Here is a 22,239-nt window from a genome sequence, read left to right on the forward strand (position 1 = left end):
ACACCAAGCTGAGATTTTCAGTAAAGCTAAGAACTTTGTCAGAATTATATGAACTCCTCAGAGCTTTCAGTGAGCTAGAATAGTGAATACCCATCAAGAATATGAATATCATCATCATAATGAAAATTAACATAAGCAAAAAAATAAAAATAAGAAGAAGATAAATAAAGCAGTATACCTACTACTACTAATGCATTAAGTTCATTGCAAGTTCCAACCAAAACAGCAAAATCATCCACACTGAAAAGTGAAAACTATCAAAGAAAATATATATGATGAACTCTTTGAGTCTTTCACTAAACTAGAAATACCCATTACTAAAATATTTCATATCTGTTTGTACAACATAAAACTCCTCCCTCTTTCTCAGTGCTGCTACTCAAACCAGAGAAAGAGAAGAGAACACTCAGAGTTAACATACAAAGATAAAGTCATAAAACAGATAGATAAAAAACACAACAAAACCTCCCTAGCTAATCTCAGCTCTAACTTTCTTGTTTGTTTCCTTCATGGCCTAATCTCAACCTTAACTTTCAGTTTGCTTTCTCCACATGGAGTTTGAAAACCGTCTCCAAATCCGGTGGGATGAAGTACTCCCTCACCCCACTGAAGTTACACACCGACGCCGGTCGCCGCTTTCTTGGCGCCGCCGGGCACGAAAACGTCTCCGGTATTCTCGCTTCTTTCGCCGTTGGGGTTGTTGAACCTGCCTCTTCTTCTTCACCGCCCTCCTCGCTCTGCTTAGCTCTCCTCGGCTTGGTCTTTACCGGCTTCAGCGAAGCTCTGACCGAGATTCCGGCAATTACCCACTTCTTCCCCTCGGATTCCAGGCCTCCGTCCACCACTTGTGACTTCTTGGAAAAACCCATTTCTCTAAAAGGGTGTCCCAAAACAAATAACAAGCACCAAAAGGCGGGTTTTCGATATCGGAATCAGAACAAAATCTGAGAGATACACAAGGAATCAGAATGAAACAAAAGAAGGGTTTAGTTTTGCTCCAAGAATCAGAACAAACTAGTAAGAATCAGAGAGAATTAGGAATAAGAAGAAAGGGTCTTTGGATTTTTGAGGCGGCTAGCTATGGGGGAAAAAGAGAAAGAGAGGGAAAGAGAGTGAGAAAGAGAGAGGAGAAGCTTTGAAAATCAATGGTGGGGGAAAGGAAATTTCTTTAGGGTGGAGAAAATAAATGAGAAAGAGCTTTGCTTTGAGAAATGAGAGGTTATATTTATATTGGTTTTTGGCTAAAGTTGAAATTAGTGTGACCAAAGAGCTGCCCGGAGCATTGCGGGCAGCTGAAACCGAGTGAGGAATTGGAATTTTGGCGCCAAAAGCAGAGGAGTTGATCGCTAACGGCTCTTTTTCCCGCCCTTCTTTCAATTTGGGTTGCCGTTTCTGTCCTTGGTTCAGAGCCTATTATTAAATTCTGATGCCAGTCAGGGCACAATCACCGTCACGCTAAACGTCGTCGTGTGATATGATGACATACATAAAATCACAATGAGGTTGCCAAGGCCAAAAATTTAGTTTTCAGCTCAAACTTGCCAATTGAACAAAAAACGAAAGAGAATTTTGTTGAAAATGAGAAGTTAAAGTCCGTTTAGTAAATCACCTAGATGCACTCACATATGTAATTGTTGTAAAAATGTACTTGAAAATACTTAAGTACATCAATAGCTAAAGTTTTGTTGGAGTTCACCATGATGCGTACGATGCGTACATTGTGATATATATATTTGGAGTTAAAGTATACTTTTCTTATGCCACTCACCGATGCATCTACCAAATACCACATATGTGATGCTACTAGAAACTGTATTTGAAAAGCTACCTAGCTAATACGAAGATATTCATTTCATAACATCTGCATATCACGTGTATGTCCATCATAATGTAAAATTTCCCAAACTCGACAATGCATTGTCAACCTGAAACTAGATAAACATTATGACACTAGAAATATAATTTACGAAAAGTTGGAACAAGAAGGAATTATTCTTCTTTTTGGTTGGAAAGCAATTGCTCATTGTTCCTCCCATTATTTCTCAAAATATAAATGAAAGTAATTGAGGTTACTTATGCCACTCACCTATGCATCTAGCAAATACCACATATGTGATGCTACTAACAACTTAGAAAAAATATCTAATACTAAGATATCCATTTCGTAACATCCATACATCACGTGTATGTCCATCAAAATGTAAAGTTTCCCAAACTCGACCATGCATTGTCAACCTGAAACTGAATAAACATCATGACACCAGGAATATAATTTACGAAAAGTTGGAACAAGAAGGAATTATTCTTCTTTTTGGTTGGAAAGCAATTGCTCATTGTTCCTCCTATTATTTCTCAAAATATAAATGAAACTAATTGAGGTTACTTATGCCACTCACCTATACATCTAGCAAATACCAAATATGTGATGCTACTAGCAACTTTAAAAGATATATAATACGAAGAAAATCAAGTTATCAATCTCGTAACATCCATATCCATAAATCATGTGCATGTATATGAATATGTAAAGTTATGATCGATATCCAAAACAGGCCGAACATAATACTGAAAACATCTTTAAAGAAAAGTTGGAACATAAAGGAATTATTTTTCTTTTTGGTTGGAAATCAATTGCTCATTGATCCTACCATTATTTCTCAAAATATTAGACCAGAAAATTGAATGGGGCCAAAACTGGACGGCTGAGCCACCCAAGCATAAAAATAGAATCTGACACAGTGCCACGTAAGCAGAGTCTTCATTTCAACAACGAGTCTTTCGGATCCCCTGGCAGTCAAATCATGTGCGTTTCACGTGGTAACGGCTGAACCGTTCGCTAATCGCAGACCACAGACTCAGTGGGGCCCCTTCCGTATTTTTTTAAAGTACTGTACAGCCAAGTTTGACATCATCCACCGTCCGTTCAGCGCCGTAGGGAGAATGGTAGCCATACAATTTAATTGGGCCGGGTTAAGGGAAATATGATTTTATTCTCCTGGGCTGAAGGTTGCGGCCCAGGTTATAAGGGAAATATTTGGGCACTAAAAATCAAGATAATCAAGCAACGGCGGAATTGATGGTAGTTCCATAAATCTAGACACCCTTAGTTCGCTCATGTTATGTGTGTGACCGTGTGAGCTAAGATTTTTTTGAGTCTACCATTTCATATCATTGGGGATATACATATAATTACGTGTCTATTTCGCTTATTATAGGTTAAGTTGTATGATTAGGAGACTAAAGTTATAAAATCTCGAGTATTGGTATTGTCTAGTGTAAAGTTGTAAGTTTTACTCATCGGAGTAGTGATAAGCAAGACCGAACTTGGGATTCTAAGTCATACATCATCGGTTCCAAACATAGTTTTCAAACTCCGGCAACAATATATCCCTTATAGCACTGCAAATATTAAATTCTTGTAAAGACTTCAAAGGAAGAAATGAAACATAAGAGACATTTAGGTTTTCTAGACGATTATTGTCAATTTATTATGATTGTAAGTATTTCTCCTTAAAGTTGTAGTAAGCTAAACGGAACTTAGGTATACATCATTCATCCGCGATTTCAAACCTAGTCCTCATACTAGAGTCAATAGTCGCTACTCTTTGCCAAAAACATAGGACTCTATTATGAATTTCCAAGCATTTTGAAATAAGAAATGAAGCATGGAGCACACATATTCTGACCATCAAATCTCAAAAACAACTAAAACCCACATTTATTTTTTCATATATGCAATTATTTAAAAAGAAGACAACCAAGTTCCCGTCACCTTTGATTATCCAAATAGGGGGCGGCAAGCCACCCCAAGGACGCTTTATTTGGTCTGGTCGGTATTGATGGAGATTGATCTGCTTGTAGTTTTATGAGGATCAAGCATGGCAAGTATGGTGGCTTACTAAAGCAAAAGGAAAAATGTCCTACATATATACACACATTTGCACCCCCAAAATTATGTTTACTATATTTTGTTTGGACACACAATTATTCTTGGAATCGTGGGACGGTGTTCCATGTCATCGATACTAATCATCTAGCTGGATTTTCAGATTTTGTACCAACTTGGCCATACCGAGACTAAAATTACCACATAGGCATATCTTGTACTTTTACTTTTGGTACATAACCTAAAACATAGATAATAAAGAAAAATCCATGGCCCAAATGCTTTTCTTGATAGTCCATTTTCAATTTAAAGTAAGTCGTATTATCAGGTAGGGGGTGGATTAGCTAATTGAGGGCGACAAGCGGTGAATTTAAAACTTTTATATGTTTGACAAAATTATAGATTCGAGATCCAAAAACTTTTAAATTTCAAAAAATAAAAATTATAATTTTTAATTTTTTTTTGGTTCCTTTATATCGTTTTTTTTTTTTTTGGGTCTGAGGAAGAAACAAACTCCACAACCAGAACACCTCCACAATCACCACCACCGTCATACCAGCTTTCGAACCCTGCCAGCTCTTGAGAAAGGCGGACGCCTTAACCACAAAGCTGACGGGAAAGCCAATTATAATCTTTAATTTTGTTTTGTCTTGAACAATGGTGATAAGAGAGACAACCCCACAAATCTACGAGCCTTATGAGCCACCATGACTCGTAAGAAATCAACTAACATTTAGGTCCACTACCAGTTACCATATGAGTCGTTACTCCCCGATGACCTAAGATTTTCCACCTTGAAAGCACGCACGCATCCAGTTGCATCTCATGATGATAATCTAAAATCTCTAGATCAAGCTAATTCATTCACTAGCGTCACATGAATTCCACAAAACCAAAATACTCAACTTACTAGTGAGAGATATGTGAATGTTGAGGCTTGAACATGAATGCGAATTTCACTCAAACTAATATCTTGCCGTTCTTATCATAGAGAAGTCTCTTGAGAAATTTTTTCCCAACATATAATTAACAACAACAAAATTATTTCTGTGGAAATTAAGAAAGATGGTTGCCTGGGACACTTAGCATCGGGACCCTGCAAGTTTGGCAACCTGGACCGTCAGTATATTTTTATGGTTAGTTTTCAGATTAGTGGTTTAATTATCATTATCAAGATCGCTATCTTAGAAGAATATTGTCCTTGTACTCATTATAAAAGTGGCCAATTACATGCTTTTACTATACAAATTTCTAATAATAATTCATTTAGTTTAGAAGATCTGAAAGTTACCTCGACACCTAAATTTGAAATGATTTCACTACCGAATTGGGGTTTTGATTTGATGTTTTCCCCTTCTATGAGCTTAACCCCCCAACTCGAATGGATTCCAACCCTGAGAGAAAATAGAAAGAAACGCCGACGGTTAAAATTCCGGCGGTAACTAGTAACTAGTAGGTGACACCAAAACTAGCAAAACTCATCCTAGGAAAAAAAAAAAAAAAATTTGTGTAAGAACTAAGCTGGAGCTGTAACCCCGGCCACATTCCATACAGCAACTCAAGCTTATTATAAAATGGTGTTTGAAAAGAGAAGCTGTTGAAAAGCCTGGCTGCTTCTACCTGTATGTGAATGAAAAATCACAATCAGAACTTAACCAAAGAATATTGATGTCATTGAATCTGAGCTTCTATAAAAGCTGCAGCACCAGTCTAGTCTCCAAGGCCATGTGAGAAAGATTCAATCAGTTTCAGTAGGGCCATTTCATTAGTGGGCAGCCAACTCATGCATTAGCAAATTGCTAGTGGCAATTTTGTCTCCTGGCTGCTTTTCCCCAACATTACTATCAAAAGAGCTTGATTACTACAGCGAACTAATGATCAACAATAAACTCATTGTGTTCTAACCTACAAGCCTCACTCCCTCTATAAGATTGTCAGCAAACTCTGCTGACCATAAAAGCAAAGGCATATTTTCTTGATGCGAGTTAAAATCCGGTAGCATGGCAACGGAAGCTGATGTTCCAGAAGCCATATCTATCGCGGTATGATATCCTTGAATCGAATATACTACTGCTGCAAGTCAGATGGCTTTTCATTTCATTTTTCTGTGTACCATATGATAGCTAGTAGGATCGAGTGGTGATGTTATAGTATGTGTGAAGTTTTTGTCCTGTGATCAGTTTACTCTAGGATCGTTGATTCTGCTGATTGTGCTCTAGCTCATATTCTTTTCCTCAAGTCTGATGTGATCACTAGAACAGTGAACTCATAACACTGATCAGCAATTTTTTTTCAGCAAGAAACTTTTCTCTGATTTTTGATTCAGTATAAGAACACATGAATCTGTCTGATCAGTATGGTTATGCTAGTATATTCTTAGTTCAAGGGTCAGTAAAAGATACTAAAAGGCAAAGGTCGATAACTTTCCAGCTTCATTTCACATCACTTTTATCCTAAGCATGTTAGATATACTTGTAAGTGTAGATACGAGGTCTTTTGAATAATTTATATAGCTTGCTGGCAAAAGTTTCCGGAAGAGAAAAGATGGAATTGATATAGCTTATTTACGATGTAGCGCAGAAGCAGAACCTCTCATCATAGCATTCATATTCATATTCTCTACAACATCACACGATGATGTAAACTTTTATTCATATTCATAACTCCATGCATGTTTGGTTTCATATGAATCCCCACTCCAGTTATACAATATGTAACAATTTCATGTTAATGCAGACAGGAGAAAAGGTAGACAGAAGCTTGAAAATCGAAAAGTTAGACAGAAATGACAACCAATGTTCTCCAGGAACATTGAATGAATCCAAAGGTGACTTGGATCAGCATCCTGAAATTCACACTGAGAAACATTTTGCGGATGGTGATAATGTACAGATAGAAAATAGTATGGAAGTTGAAGGCAAGAATAACAGCTTTGGAATTTCAGAGGGTGAACAGTTTTTGAACCCACTATCGGAGATTTCCCAAGTCGAACAATCAAATCAAGAAGGAATGGAGATACCAAAGAATGATGTGCAGCTTCAGAAAGGCACACAAGTTGGTGGGCCTGTAGAAACAGGCACTGAAGAAAATGAAGTCACTGAAGAAAGAAGGGAGAAGTTTGCAGAAGATATTGAAAACCATGACATTGCAATTGGTGAAGGAATCATTTCAGAGATCACGAAAACTGGAAATGCAAAGTTCGATGTTGAAGAAGTGGAAGCATCAACTAATGAGACAAATGTTGATCAACATGTTCAAGTTATCTCAAATCAACAGGACTCCATCAAGGAAGATGTACAATGTCTTGAAAAGGAGGCAGAGATTTCAGACGCAGATATAAAAGGAGCAGAAAAGGCAGATGGAAATGCTCAATCATACCATAAAGAAGCTTCTGATCGACTAGAGGCAACCACATTTCAAGAGTACGAAGCTTCAACTTCTACTCATGATGTGACGAACAGCAGCTTCAAGAAGAACATCGAATTAGAGACAAATGTAACATCAAATGAAGAAGAAGATTCACACCAGACCTTGCAGGACTATGAACAGAAAGAGGAGCTTCAAGCATTGCCAGAGGTGACTCCTGTAGATGCTAAGATAGAAATGGCATTTGAAAATGCAGAAGTAATATCCTGCACAGAAGAGGCAAGAGCAATTCAGAACACCCCAGAATTTTTGGAGAAAGAAGAGGCAAACCCTGTGCATTATCCAAAAGAAAGCGACTCCATAACTGAGAAGGTAACATCAGCACAAAAAATTCTACTAGTTTTTCTTTCTGGTTTATAATGCATGATTGCATGGTTTTGTCAATCACCTTTTGAACACATGATCAACTTAAACTTTAATGTAAAAATGGAAGTCACAATATTTTGTAAGTATATTTATAGATCAAATATTTCCTTGAACCATTTTCTCATTTTTCTGTAAGGATCTATAAGCAAAGGTCAAGTAGATCCGGAAGATGGTTACTATTCAACATTAATATAGAAAAGAAGTTCCTTATTTTGCTGATAATTTCCCATAAAATTTATGCAAGCCATTTCAGTTTTAAATGATTTCATCTGTAATGCGGCAGGTGTCTGAGGCTACGAGCATAGAACAAGAAACTGTAGAACATGCACTACCAGAAATTCAAACTGCTGAGAACCAACCTCAAGAGTTTAGTGAAGAAAAATCCAGAGAATATCAGGTCTGTTACAACATACAATAATGCTTATTTAAAGACATTATTTGGTTTTCTCCAAATTAATCGTTTTTTTTTTTTTTTTTTTTCTTGTTTCCCATTCTAGGCATCTGTTGTGGCAGCTGACTTGAGTACCGATAAAGATGAAAAGAATTTGGCGGAACAAGCTATTCAAGAAAATTCTTTCTCATTGGTAGAAGAAGAAACAGCTCAGCAACTCCCAAGAGAAGAAGTTCAGGCAACAAATTTAAAAGAAGAGGTCAGCTGCAGGCTTATGTTTTAGAATTGGTTTGTTGATTTGTTCCATTCTACTATTATAGTACAATTATTGATTATGAGTTCATACTTGTAATAGGAAAAGGAAGCAGATACAAAATCTGAAGAGCCCATTGAAGTAGCAGATACTACAACAGAGAAAGGATTTGAAACCATAGAGCAGAAAACAGAAATAAATAAAGATCTCTATGTTCCAATTCCAGAGGAAGAAGCCTATGCAGAAGAAAGTACCAAAGCATTTGTTGAAGACAATTCCTTTCTCTCTGAGGTGATTGAATTAAAGACTAAGGAAATTATTCAGGAGGATCACTCCACAGTAAGCGGTTATGGCCTTGTGTCTGGAGAAGAGAGTCAAGTATCGGCATTGGAGGAAGCTGAAGCCGAAAGCAAGGAGCATGTCAGCAACACTCCTGAACAAAAAGGTCCACAAACCATCTTAACAGATGAGACGGTTGTGGAAACCGAAGATCATGCACAAGCAGGGGAAAATTATAACTCAGAGACGATAGAAAAGGATATTCAAACAGCAGAAGATGAAGGGAATGCTGATACTGGCACTGCTCCTGCAGCGGGTTTAGCAACCATCGTACCAGATCAACCCGCCTTGCACATTGAAGATATTGAGTTACAAACAGAAGAAAATGTTAACTCAAAAGATAAATCGGAGGAACAGATTCCAGCAGCTGCATATGAAAGTGGAAAAGGCTTGATAGAAGCTGAAACAAAAAGCAATGAGCAGGTTACAGATACTGACATTGCTTCTGAAGAGAAGGATCCGGAAACCACTTTAACAGATGCAACGGCCCTGGATAGTAAAGATATTGATGTACAAGAAGAGGGAGATTTAAGCTCAGAAGAAAACTTAGAGAAGCACCTTCCAGTAGTAGAAGATAAAGGTGACACATGCTTGAAGGAAGCTGAAGAAGAGAAGAAACAGGAGACTCTACCTACCACCGTAACACGTGAACCGCCAGTGGACATTGAAGTAATTGATGTACAAGCAGAGGAAAGTTTCAGTCCTAAAGAGAAGTTAGAGGAGCTGATTCCAGCAGCTGCAGATGAAGGTGACACAGGCTTGAAGGAAGACGAGGAAGAGAACAAGGAGCAGGTCAAAAGTACTGACAGTGCTCCTGAAGAGAAGATTACCATCTTAACAGACGACAGAGCCTTGGACATTGAAGAAGTTGAGTTACAAGTAGAGGATAATGTAGGCTCAAAAGATAACGTGGAGGAGCAGTTTCCAAAAAAAGCAGAAGAAGGTGACGCAGGCTTGAAGGAACCTGAAGAAGATAGCAAGGAGCCTGTCAGTATCATTGATATTTCTCCTGAAGAGAAGGGTCTGGAAACCATCTTAACAGATGAAACAACCCAAGATGCTGAAGACACTGATGCAAAAGCAGGTGAATGTATCAACTCAAAAGAAAGTAAGACTGAAAGTTGCTCGACGGAACCCCAAGAAGAAAACAAGGAGAAAGTTTCATATACTGACAATCCTCCTGAAGAGAAAATTGAAAACTTACAAGAGCAGTTGGAGGAGCAGGTCCAAGTTGTAGCAGATGAAGGTTACACATGCTTGAATGAAGCCGAAGAAGAAAACAAGCAGAATATCAAAAGCAAAGAAACCTCTCCCGAAGAGAAGGGTCTACCAATCATCTCAACAGATGGAACGGCATTGGATGGTGATGAAACTGAGTTACAATCAGAGGAAAATGTCAGCTCAACAGATGACTTGGAGAAGCACATTCCAACTCCAGCAGATGAAGCTGAACGCGGCGGCTTGACAGAAGCTGAATCAGAATACAAGGACGAGGTCACCATTACTGATATTACTCCTGAAGTGGATAGTGTACCGACAATCTTCACAGATCAAACAGCCTTGGAAAGTGAAGAAATTGAGTTGTGTGCAGAGGAAAATGTCATCTTAACAGATAACTTGGAGAAGGAATTACCAACAGCAGATGAAGGTGAAGATATCTTGACGGAAGACAAAGCAGAAAGCAAGGAGCAGGTCACCATTACTGATGTTACTCCTGAAGTGAAGGGTGTAGCAACCATCTTAACAGATGAAAGATCCTTGGAAACTGAGGATACCAATGTACAAGCAAAGGAATCTGCCAACTCAAATGAGAATTTGGAGGAGGAGATTACAGCAGCACTAGAATTGGGTGACACATGCTTGAAGAAGGAAAACGAAGAGGAAAACAAGGAGCAGGTTGAAAGCAGCTCTCATGAAGAGAAGGGTCTGGCAACCATCTTAACAGAAGAAATGAGCCAAGATCTTGAATATACTGATGCAAGTGAAAATTTCAACTCAGAAGAAATCTTGGAGAAGCAGATTCCAACAGCTGCATATGAAGGTGAAACAGACTTGAAGGAAGTAGAAGCAGAGAACAAGGAGCAGGTAGAAACTACTGAGATAGCTACTGAAGAGAAAGGTTTGCCTACCATCTTAGTCGATGAAAGCAAAGAAACCTCTCCCGAAGAGAAGGGTCTACTAATCATCTCAACAGATGGAACGGCATTGGATAGTGATGAAACTGAGTTACAATCAGAGGAAAATGTCAGCTCAACAGATAACTTGGAGAAGCACATTTCAACTCCAGCAGATAAAGCTGAACAAGGCGGCTTGACAGAAGCTGAATCAGAATACAAGGAGCAGGTCGCCATTACTGATATTACTCCTGAAGTGGATAGTGTACCCACAATCTTCACAGATCAAACAGCCTTGGAAAGTGAAGAAATTGAGTTGTGTGCAGAGGAAAATGTCATCTTAACAGATAACTTGGAGAAGGAATTACCAACAACAGCAGATGAAGGTGAAGATATCTTGACGGAAGACAAAGCAGAAAGCAAGGAGCAGGTCACCATTACTGATGTTACTCCTGAAGTGAAGGGTGTAGCAACCATCTTAACAGATGAAAGATCCTTGGAAACTGAGGATACCAATGTACGAGCAAAGGAATCTGCCAACTCAAATGAGAATTTGGAGGAGGAGATTACAGCAGCACTAGAATTGGGTGACACATGCTTGAAGAAGGAAAACGAAGAGGAAAACAAGGAGCAGGTTGAAAGCAGCTCTCATGAAGAGAAGGGTCTGGCAACCATCTTAACAGAAGAAATGAGCCAAGATCTTGAATATACTGATGCAAGTGAAAATTTCAACTCAGAAGAAATCTTGGAGAAGCAGATTCCAACGGCTGCATATGAAGGTGAAACAGACTTGAAGGAAGTCGAAGCAGAGAACAAGGAGCAGGTAGAAACTACTGAGATAGCTACTGAAGAGAAAGGTTTGCCTACCATCTTAGTTGATGAAACTGCCAAGGGCATTGAAGTTATTGATGTACAAGCAGGGGAAATCAACTCGAAAGAGGTATTGGAGAAGCAGATTCCAACAGCTTTAAATGAGGGTGAAACAGACTTGAACGAAGCTGAAGCAGACATCAAGGAGCAGGTAGAGACTACTGATATTGTTCCTGACCAAAAGGGTGTAGAAACCATCTTAAGCGATGATAGGGCCCTGGACCTTGAAGACGTTCATGTACAAGAACAAGAGAATCTCAACTTGAATGAGAACCTGGAGAGTCAAATTCCAACAACAGTAGGTGAAGGTGAAACAGACCTGAGCAAAGGTGAAGTTGCAAACAAGGAGGAGGTAAAATGTACTGAAATTGCTGCTGAAGTGAAGGATGTAACAATCATCTTAAGAGATGAGACTGCCTTGGAGATTCAAGATGTTGAAGTAAAAGCAGAGGAACCAGAAGTAGCCGGTAAAGGTGAAGAGAGTGCGGGAGTTCCCAATGACATCCCTGTTAATGTCCATAACACAGAACTGGTGGATGAGGTGACCGTGGAGCAAAGCTATCAAGAGCCAAGTCATGAGGAAGCAGAACCGAAAATCGCAGTTGAAGATGAGAAATCAGAAGACAATCCTGAAATGAATCACATGACAGTTGAAGAGGTATGCAGTATAGAGTATCAAGAACATATGCATGTGACACACACACGTACAGTTACATACAAACAACAATTCTCATATTCAATATATCTTAGTCCTATTGTTTATGAAGCCTCTACTGTTGCAGGTCCTTGATGAACCAAAGATCACAAGTCGAGATTTCAATGAAGAACAAATCATAGAAGGTAATGTCGCAAGTTCTACACCAGAATCAATTGAAGAAGATACAATTAAGAGCTCTCAACACAATAAGAAAGAGACAATAGAGTTGAAGGAAGAGGGGAGCTGTACAGGGAGCACAAATGAGGAAAGTGCTAGTGACCACATACGGGAGTATATTCCAGAAGATGCAACTAAGCAGATCAAAGATGAAGACTATAATGCAGTCAAGTCAGAAAACGAGGTTAGCTTATAAGGATCAACTTGAAATCTAAGAAACTTTCATCTGAGTTGTGTGTCTTTTAAATTTTAAAGCCATTTTTCCTGCAGACTCTTGAAGATTCAAAGACTATTGAGGTACATGAGATATGTGAGACAAAGAACATCGAAAAGTCTGAAGAAATTTTTAGTACATTACCAGTGAAATATGATGAAGGTCAGCAAGGAGAAGGTTGCAGCCCAGCTCCAACAGAAGCTTTAAAGGAGGAAAACATAAATGAGGACACATTGTCTGTGAAAGTGGCTAAAGATGATGGCAATAGTGGTGCAGTCACTATTATAGAAACAAGTGCAGAAGTACCATCAAATGATGAAGACGATTCGCCAGAGGTGCTGCAGAAATATGAACCAAAAGAGGAGATTTCAAAGTTGCTGGATGTGAAACCTGAAGAAACTACTCCAGGATCGTCAAGTGAAAATGTGGAAGTAATTACCTGCAAAAAAGAGGAAATACAAGAATCACTGAACATTTCATCGGGGGAGGTAAGAATATAATTAACTTTTCATGATTTTTTTTCCCTACGGATTTGTACTCTTTCTTTATGGATTGGTTAATGATTGAGCTGTAGAATTCAAAAATATGAAGTAATGACCTTACGCAAACACCATATGCAATTTTTAAAGGAGCTAAAACTATGAAAGAAAAAAAAAAGTTTTAGTAAATTTCTTTTCATCAAGATGCAAAAGCATTTCTAAAGCATAGTGTTGGCGACTACATGTACCAATTTCTTACTAATATTACTTTGATATCTTCTATAGGTGCTGGAGACTACAACTATTGAAGCATTACCAGAAATTCAAATTGTTGAGGACACTGCTGAGACGACCACAAAATTACAGGTCTACTTTGAACAAGAACATAAAACTTACTAAAAAAAAAGACATGTCTTTTTTGGTATTACGACTATATTCCAAGTATAGCTTGTTTATCTTTAAATTTATTTCTTGTAGGCATGTGTTCAGGCAGCTGAGTTGAATACAGAAGGAGAAAAGGAGAACTCAGAGGAACAAACTTCTTGTGAAGTCTCTTCTTCGTTGATAGGGGAAATAAGTGAGCAAAAGGAAGAGGAAGAGGTCAGCTTGCTTAGAATATCAAGCTTATTTTCTAGACTATAAACCTTATTCCTTACTATTTTGCTATTTGTAACTTAACTAAACTTTTATATGAACAGAAACCAGGTCATGTAGAATGTAAAAATTCAATTGAGGAAGCAAAATCTGAAACCTTAGAGGATACAACAATCCAAGAGGAAGAAAGCAAAAATTCCTTTTCATCGGAAAAAGAGATTGAAAAAGAGATTCAAGCGGAGTATAGATCCACAGTAAGAAGTTTTGACTCAAAAGTTAAGTGTGATGAAACAGGCTTGACAGAAGCCTCAACCGAAGACAAAGAGCAGGTGGAAACCACTCAGATTGCTACTGAAGAGAAGGGAAATGAAGGTATTGATGCCTGTAACACTAAAATGGTTGGAGAAGTGGTGGAACCAAGCTTTCAAGTGAAAACTCTTGAAGAAGAAGCAACAACAAAACTGGAAGTTGAAGATGAAACTGACAAATCAAATGATCTTCCTGAGGCGAGTAACAAGATTTGTGTAGAGGTATGAAAATTGGGACATAATGATCATGCATGTGACACACCTCATACAATTATATGCAAATTCATCTTCTATAGATTGTTTAATTTGCAATGCCGCAATTTTTAAAGGTCGCTTTTTGAAATGTGTTAAAGCAGGTACTTGATGAACCAAAGATCACAGATAGAGATTTCAATGATGAACAAATCACAGATGGAAATGTCACAAATCTTACAACTGAACTTGTTGAGGAACATGAGACGGTTAAGGACCATCAAGGCGAAGAAATAGAGATAGAAAAGTTGAATGGGGAGAGAAGCGGTACCGAGAATATAAAAGAAGGCAATGCCAATGATAGTTCAACTAAGTGTGTTCCAGGTGATATAGACGAAAAGCTTAAAGAATGCATAGAGGAGGTAGTTGAGTCCAAAGAGCAAATCACAGAAGGCAATGTTGAGACTCTTACACCAGAATCGATTAATGAAGACACAGTTAAGAACTCTCAGGATAGTGAAAAAGAGACGACAGAGTTAAAGGAAGAGGGGAGCTGTAAAGAGAGCATAAAGGAAGAAAATGCTAGTGAACTCTCACCGGAGTACAAGGAGGATACATTGAAGTCCAAAGAGGAGGTTAGTTTATAAGGCTCACTTTGAAATCTAGGGATAATTTCATCTTCATTTGTATGTCTATATCAATATTTTAATTATCTTTCATGCAGATTCTTGAAGATTCAGAGATTGAAGAAACTCTTAGTACATTACCAGTGGTGCAGTTACTGTTACAGAAACAAGTGCAGGATAATATAGATGATGACACATGTTTTGTCCAACAGACTAAAGAAAATGATAGTGCAATAACTATTACCGAAACAAGCGCAGAGATACCATCAAATGATGAAGACGATTCACTGCAGGTCTTTCAGAAATATGAACCCATAAAGGAGCATATAAAATTGAGAGACGTTTTGCCTGAAGAAACGAAGCCAGAATCATCAAGTGAAAATGCAGAAGTAGTTACCTGCCGAAAAGAGGAAATAGAAGAATCCTTGGAGGATACAAAAGAAAGTGATTCAACTGTGGAGGTAAGATTAGAATTAACTTGTTTATGATTTTTTATTGTGTAGCTTATGCTTAGTTTGGCATTGCTGTAAGAATACTCAATTTTTAAAAAACTCAGTTTTAAAAAGCAACCCCAACCTGGTTTTTAAAACAGTGGTTATTTAAACTAAAAAGATATACATATGATTCCTATAAGATTTTACCAAACATGAAATCTATTCAAAATAGTGATTATAAATGATTTTATTTTCCAAAACTTAATACCAAATTGAGCTTAGTATTATATTATCAGACTAAAAAACTAGCTTAGTTTCATAGTATGTGATATGAAAAATCTAAGAAACAACCCAATTTGGGCCTCCATATCTAATAAACACACCTTGTAGTTCCACCACCACACTAGCTCACCGGTGAGCCTCCCTTCGCCTTCGGCTGCTCCGCTGTTGACAAAGAAACAAACCCTGCTGGGCTGTGCATTTTTAAAACAAATTGAACGTTGAACTATGGTTTTCTAATGGGGTTCTTACAAATTGGGCAGCTGAGTTCACTTTTTTAATAACAAAATTACAATCTAAGTTCGGATTATACTTTTTTTTTAATTTCATGCAGGCAAGTATGGAGGCAACTGAGTTGAGTAATGAAGTAGAAAAGCAGGAACATACTACTCAAGAAGTCTCCTCTTCACTGCTCGGAGAAGAAACAACTGAGGAAAGCTCAAAGAAGGAAGAGGTAAGCTTGATTAGAATGTCGAAATTGGGTTTTCTAGATTGTTTCCATACTATTTTGCATTTGTTATATAGAAATTTATATGCGAACAGAAAATGGAAGCACATGATGAATGTATAGAGGGCATTGAGGAGACACAGGAAGAAAGCAACAAAACACTTACTGAAGACGGTTCCATTTTGTTGGAGTCATCAGATGATGTGATTGAAAAGGAGATTCAAGGGGAGTATAGCTCCACTGTAAGAAGTTTCAACTCCGAAGTTGTGAGCGAGGAAAGGGGATCGACTGAAGCCACAGAGCAGGTAGAAGCTACTCATATTGCTCCTGAAGAGGACATTGAAGGTACGGATGTCTACAACACTGAACTTGTCGGAGAAACGATAGAACCAAGCTCTCGAGTGCAAACTCTTGAAGAAGAAGAAGCTGAAGATGAGACTGACAAAGCCGATGATCATCCTGAGAAGAGTGACAAGATTTGTGAAGAGGTATCCAATGTGAGATATAATGACCATGCATGTGATGCACGTACACATAACAATTATTTATAGATACTAATTCATACATATCTATAGTTTGTTGGACTTGCAAGCTTCAAGTTTTAAACCATGTCCCTTTTTGGAATGTTGCAAAGCAGGTACTTGATGAACCAAAAATCACAGACACAGATCATGGAGTACAAAGCATGGAGGGAAATGTCGGAAGTTGTGCAAGTGGATCAGTTGAGGAAGAAACTGTTAAAAACGATCAAGCCGAGTGTGTTCCAGCAGAGGTTATAGTTGAAGAACGCACAGGGGAGGCAATTGAGTCCAAAGAAGAGGTCAGCTTATAAATCCCACTTCGTTGCCACTGCAAATAATATTTTGTATCATTGTATCTTATTCACTTGTAATATTGTTTCTATAGTTCCTACAAGAATCACAGAAGGACGATAAAGATGAGGAAACATTTCAAATCAAAGAGGCTGGACACAATGATGACTACAATGGTACAGTGGTGCTTCAGGAATCAGGTACGGAGGTACCATCAATTGGTGAAGAATCATCAGAAGTTACACAAATACTTGAACTCGGAGAGGAGCATGCCCAGGTTGAAGCTAGTGATTTAGCAGATGAGATTGAGGCTTGCAACTTGTTGGACAAGGTTTCCGTTGCTGAAGGGACAGAGGAAATGACTAGTAGGGAAGTTGAAGCGTCTAACTTGGCTCTAGAAAAGCTAAATTCTGATGCACCTGAAGAAGAAACCATAGAAAGTTGTGAAGAAGTTCCGGAATCTGTTTCTAAAGATGAGGTCCCTGTTGATCAGAAACTCGATGAGGGGGTACCAAAAAAGCCTTCTACATTGCTTTCCGAGGAACAGGAGCTCAGAGCTTCCGAACATGAGCAAACGAAGGAAGTGGAAGTGCCAACTGAAGAAGACACAGGAGACTTACTGGCTGCAAGGTCAGCAAAAGAGATATGCTTGCCAGAAGAGCCCAGAGAGCTCAAAGTCTCTGAATTGGCTGCTGAAAAGCTAGACGCTGGTGAAACTGAAGAAGAAACCAAAGAAACTTCTGAAACGGTCACCATATCTGATTCCCAAAACATTGGTGCAGTTTGTGAAGATGAAATCATCACTGATCAAACGCAGTGTGAGGAAGAAAAGGAGTTAGACTCTGAATTAGTTCAGGAAACACTAGAGGCTGATGCACCTGAAGAAGAAACCAAAGATGGTTCTGCAGTTGTTCCTAAACTTGATTCTGACAGCCTCGATGAACATGTGAAAGAGGAGATCATTGCTGATCAGACACCCCCGGAAGGTATATCAACAGAGCAACTTCAAATACCGTATACTGCATTGCTGCCCGAGGAAAAGGAGCTCGAAGCTTCAGAATACAGGCATGAAACTACAAGTGTTGACAAGAACATAGAAGAGGAGAACCCAAAAGAAGTGGAAGTGCCAGCTGATGAAGACAAACAAGAGTCATGTACTTCAACCCCAACAGAGACGTGCTTGCACACAGAAGAACCCAGAGATACTGAATTGGCTATGCACAAGCCAGATGCTGGTGAAAGTGAAGAAGAAAAAGTGGTCACTAAATCTGATACTCAAAGTGCTGTTGTGGCTTCTGGAGATGAAATCGTTACTGATCAAACAGTGTGCAAGGAGAAAACGGAGACACCACTTTCTCAAGAAAGGGAGTTGGGAGCTTCTGAATTGGCTCTGGAAAAGCTAGCTGCTGTAGACATTGAAGAAATCAAAGAAGGTCCGGAAATAGTTCCTAAATTTGATTCTGGTATCATTGAAGTAGTTTCCAATGATGAGATTACCATTGATGAAACATTCAATGAAGGGATAGTCAAGGAGCAAATTCAATCACCATCATCTACATTGCTTCCTGAGGAAAAGGAGAACAAAACTTCTGAACCTGAGCATGAAACTACAGCTCAAGACCAGAGTTCAGAACAAGAGTGCACAACGGAAGTAGAATTGTCAGCCGATGAAGATACACAAGCTCTATTGGCCGCAAGGCCAGTAGAAAAGGAATGCTTGCTAAAGGAAGAGGCAAGTGAACTCAGTGTTTCTGAATTGGCTGTGGAAAAGCTAGATGCAGGTGATACTGAAGAATCCAATGGAACTTTTGAAACAGTCTCTACTTCTGACTTTCCAAGCATTGTAGAAGAGCCAAAAGAAGAAATCACTGTTGATGAAACGCTCAGTAAGGAGGTAACAGACATACCACTTGAAATACCATCTTATGCTTCTCTTAACAAGGAAAAGGAGCCCAAAGCTTCTGAATTAGATCTAGAAAAGCTAGATGCAGATACACCTGAAGAAGTTAAAGGGTCTGAAATGATTCCTCAATCCGTTTCTCAAAGCAGTTGTGAAGTTACGAAAGATGAGATAATAGCTGATCAACTTGAAATACCATCTTCTGCACTGCTTTCTGATGAAAAGGAACTCAAGGCTTCTGAACATGAGCATGAAACTATAATAAACGAAAAGAACCTAGAAGATGAGAACCTGAAGGAAGTGAAAGAGCCAACGGATGAAGCCTCAGAATATGTATTTGTTGCAAGGTCAGTGGAAGAGACATGCTTGCAGAAGGAAGAGCCAAGTGAACTCGAGGTTCCTGAGGCAAATGAAACTGAAGAAGTCAAAGATACTTTTGAGACAGTCTCTGAATCTGACTCTCAGAGCATCAATGCAGTTTCCAAAGATGACTCCATTGCTGATCAGACAGTTTCTGATGTGATAACAGACATGCCACTTGACATACCACTTCCCAACGAAAATGAAGAGGTCAAAGAGGATGCGACTAAGTTGGCTCTGGAAAAGTTAGACACAGATGGAACTGAAGATGTCAAAGAAGGTTCTGAAGTGACTCCTAAATCTGATTTCCAAAGCATTGATGTAGTTGTCAATGATGAGATCATTACCGATCAGGTACTCCCTGAAAGTATAACAACGGAGCAACTTCTACTTCAATCCCCAACATTGCTTCCAGAGGAAAAGGAGCTCAAAGAAACTGATGAACATGAGCATGGAACTGCAATCCAAGACAAGAATCTGGAAGAGGAGTATGCAAAGGAAACAGAAGTGGTTGCTGATGAAGACACAAGAGATGTATTTGCGGCAAGCTCAGAAGAAACGACGCACTTGCAGAAGGAAGAGTCCAGAGAGCTCAAAGTTTCTGAATTGTCTCCAGAATGTGAAGAAGAAATCACAGCAACTTTCGAAAGCACTGATGCAGTTTCCAAAGAAGAAACCATTACTGAACAACTAGTTCATCAGCATGATGAGAAACTTCTAGCATCTCCTACTTTGGTCCCCAAGGAAGAGGAAGAGGCAATCGTGCATAAGGAAGAACGTGAGGATTCCAAAGTTCTTGAATTGTCTCTGAAGGGTGAAACTGAAGAGGAAACCAAAGAAGCCTTTGAACCAGCGCCTGAAGTTTATTCGCAAAGCATTGGTGAACTTGCCACAGATGAGATTGTTGATCAAATTCCACCTTCATTGGTCTATGAGGAGAAGAGGTGCGAAAATACAACCTCTATCAATAATGCAGGAGAAGAAAGCATGAATGTTGTGGAAACACCAAATGATGAGAGCAGAAAAGACCCACATTCAGCAGAAGAGACAAGCATTCCAAATGAAGAGCCCAAGAAACTCAACGTGTCTGATTTGGAGTTCCCCTCAAGTCAATACACAGAGAGGGACAGTTCAAATGAAGAGAAGAATCTTGAGGTAGCTACCTCCGATTCAAGAGCAGAAGATTCGTGTGACACACCAATTGAAGCAAACCAAACTGCAAAAGTTGAAGTTATGAATGAAGAGGTCAGATAATAACACTAAAGTGACTAAACTATATTTTAAATGTTATATTTCATCTTTCTATGTCTCAGCTCTTCCCCTTATTCCAAACACTTCCATTATATTATTTTCTGCATTCTAATTGACATTAAAAAAGTATTAACTTAGTGGGGGAAATTTCACAGATCAAGGATGAAAAGGAAGTTACAAAAGATTCTCAGCTCATTTCTGTTGACGAAGAAAACGTGAGAGAGATTCAACAACAAAATGAATCAAGAGAAGAAAAATATCCAGAAGAGAAGAATGATACATTTACAGCACCAACTGAATATCATCATGAGGTTAGAGAATAATAAATGAAAGGAAAAACAAAAAAGGGTTTTCCCTGATTTCTGATTATCTTTGAAGTTGAATCTATTACGTATAATGCAGGTGCCTGGAAGTTGGATTGGGGATATTGAAAAAGAGGTCAAACCAGATGATAAAAGTTTTAAGGACCATAGTCCAGATGAAGCAGAGGGAAGGATTCAGGAGACGGCTACTCATCTGGGCCTTGAAAGTCAGGGAGATGAAATAAATTGTGGAAGTAGCACAACAGAAATCACAATTCCAGTGGAAAAGGTTAGATTACCTAATGGCACATAATTCTTAAATGTTTAAGCATTGGAAACCAACTGTACTTTTCTAAAGAATTTTCAGCTTTGGATTATAAATAGTTGCAAATAAATCTTGAAGCCTAACGATTTATCTTATAAGCAGGCCTCAAGCGTGGAGATTTCTCAAGGTGTCCCAGGTCTTGAGGAAGCCAATGGAACTGCTCAAGACACCAAGCAGCTAGAGAAAGAATCTCATGCAACCGATAATCCAAGTAGCAAAGATGATGCTCTAAATATTCTCCAGGACCCAAAATTGAAGGACACTAAACCTAGCAATGACACCTTGGTTGCCAGAGAAACCAAAGAAGAAAAATTTTGTGAATCAGGTACAGAAACAGTTGACTCAACATCTGCTCAGATATCCTTATCTGAAATACTCATGGAAGAATCAACAAAAGAAAGAATGAAAGCGGTTACACACTTGACTGCAGAGAAAGAACCTAAGCTGCAAGTTGATGAAGAAGAAGAAGAAGACCACGAAAATGTTGAAGAAGCAAAAACAGACGAAGAGAAAGAAGATTTTGAACACAGACGGGCATATCAAGGCTATGATGAACCTGTCATTGTAGAAGCCTCTAGAGATACTGAAGTGAAGGTTTCAACCAAGAAATCTCATAACATTCTTTCAGGGATGGGGAAATCTGTCAAGCATTCTATTTCAAAAGTGAAGAAAGCCATTATTGGCAAGTCTTCCAATTCAAAGACACAATCAGATAAATGAATCTGCAAGGGACCATGATTCCATTTCCAGCAGATTAAGAAATGGATGCCTAAATGCTTTAAGTGGGTGTCTTGCTCTGAGTTCGGTTGGTGTTCAGCACTATCAGGGAGAGATTTGGCTTTGGTGTGTACTTGTGCAGCTTGAGTAAGTTTTTTTAGCACCATCAGAGGGAGATATTTGGTTTTGGTGTGTACTTGTGTACAAATGAGCAAGTTCATATTCATTATTAGTGTAAATGTGCAGCTTGGAAAGTTCATATTCATTATTTGTAGAGATGTGCGGCTTGAAAAGCTTATGTTCATTATTTGTAGAGATGTGCAGCTTGAATAAGTTTGTATTCGTTATTGGTGTAAAGTGAGAAAAATTTGTACGATTGTATATTATATATTTGAATGCCTTGAGCCTATATGGGTTGCTATCATTGTGATGACAATACCAGTACAGACTTTTTTCCTTCAATTTTTCTGAGAAAAAAT

At 38.6% G+C, this 22,239-nt stretch overlaps 2 protein-coding genes across 2 annotated transcripts; one reads left to right on the forward strand and one right to left on the reverse strand.

Annotated features, from left to right (window-relative positions):
- Positions 1 to 293: 293 nt before the first annotated feature.
- LOC101302188 lies at positions 294 to 1,199 on the reverse strand. Its single transcript, XM_004304598.1, has one exon. It carries the CDS (start codon positions 867 to 869, stop codon positions 534 to 536), a length of 336 nt encoding a protein of 111 aa, XP_004304646.1. The 5' UTR covers positions 870 to 1,199; the 3' UTR covers positions 294 to 533.
- Positions 1,200 to 5,562: 4,363 nt separating this feature from the next.
- LOC101302476 lies at positions 5,563 to 22,194 on the forward strand. Its single transcript, XM_004304599.1, has 19 exons — positions 5,563 to 5,928; positions 6,623 to 7,624; positions 7,962 to 8,075; positions 8,176 to 8,328; positions 8,425 to 12,303; positions 12,428 to 12,703; positions 12,790 to 13,221; positions 13,498 to 13,578; positions 13,690 to 13,812; positions 13,911 to 14,336; positions 14,468 to 14,941; positions 15,031 to 15,393; positions 15,980 to 16,099; positions 16,189 to 16,590; positions 16,731 to 16,913; positions 17,000 to 20,410; positions 20,572 to 20,727; positions 20,819 to 21,007; positions 21,146 to 22,194. The coding sequence occupies exons 1-19, from the start codon at positions 5,887 to 5,889 to the stop codon at positions 21,761 to 21,763; spliced, it is 12,444 nt and encodes a 4,147-aa protein (XP_004304647.1). The 5' UTR covers positions 5,563 to 5,886; the 3' UTR covers positions 21,764 to 22,194.
- Positions 22,195 to 22,239: the final 45 nt, after the last annotated feature.

Source organism: Fragaria vesca, linkage group LG6 (genome assembly GCF_000184155.1).
Source record: "Fragaria vesca subsp. vesca linkage group LG6, FraVesHawaii_1.0, whole genome shotgun sequence".
Classification (NCBI taxonomy): Eukaryota; Viridiplantae; Streptophyta; class Magnoliopsida; order Rosales; family Rosaceae; genus Fragaria; species Fragaria vesca.

What these genes read in the sequence shown, in the direction of transcription:
- LOC101302188 (XM_004304598.1), bottom strand. Translation starts at nt 869, where the DNA reads ATGGGTTTTTCCAAGAAGTCACAAGTGGTGGACGGAGGCCTGGAATCC.
- LOC101302476 (XM_004304599.1), top strand. Translation starts at nt 5,887, where the DNA reads ATGGCAACGGAAGCTGATGTTCCAGAAGCCATATCTATCGCG. An exon ending in CAGAAGCCATATCTATCGCG is followed by an intron (nt 5,929 to 6,622) that starts GTATGATATCCT and finishes ATGTTAATGCAG; the next exon opens with ACAGGAGAAAAGGTAGACAG. An exon ending in GCGACTCCATAACTGAGAAG is followed by an intron (nt 7,625 to 7,961) that starts GTAACATCAGCA and finishes GTAATGCGGCAG; the next exon opens with GTGTCTGAGGCTACGAGCAT.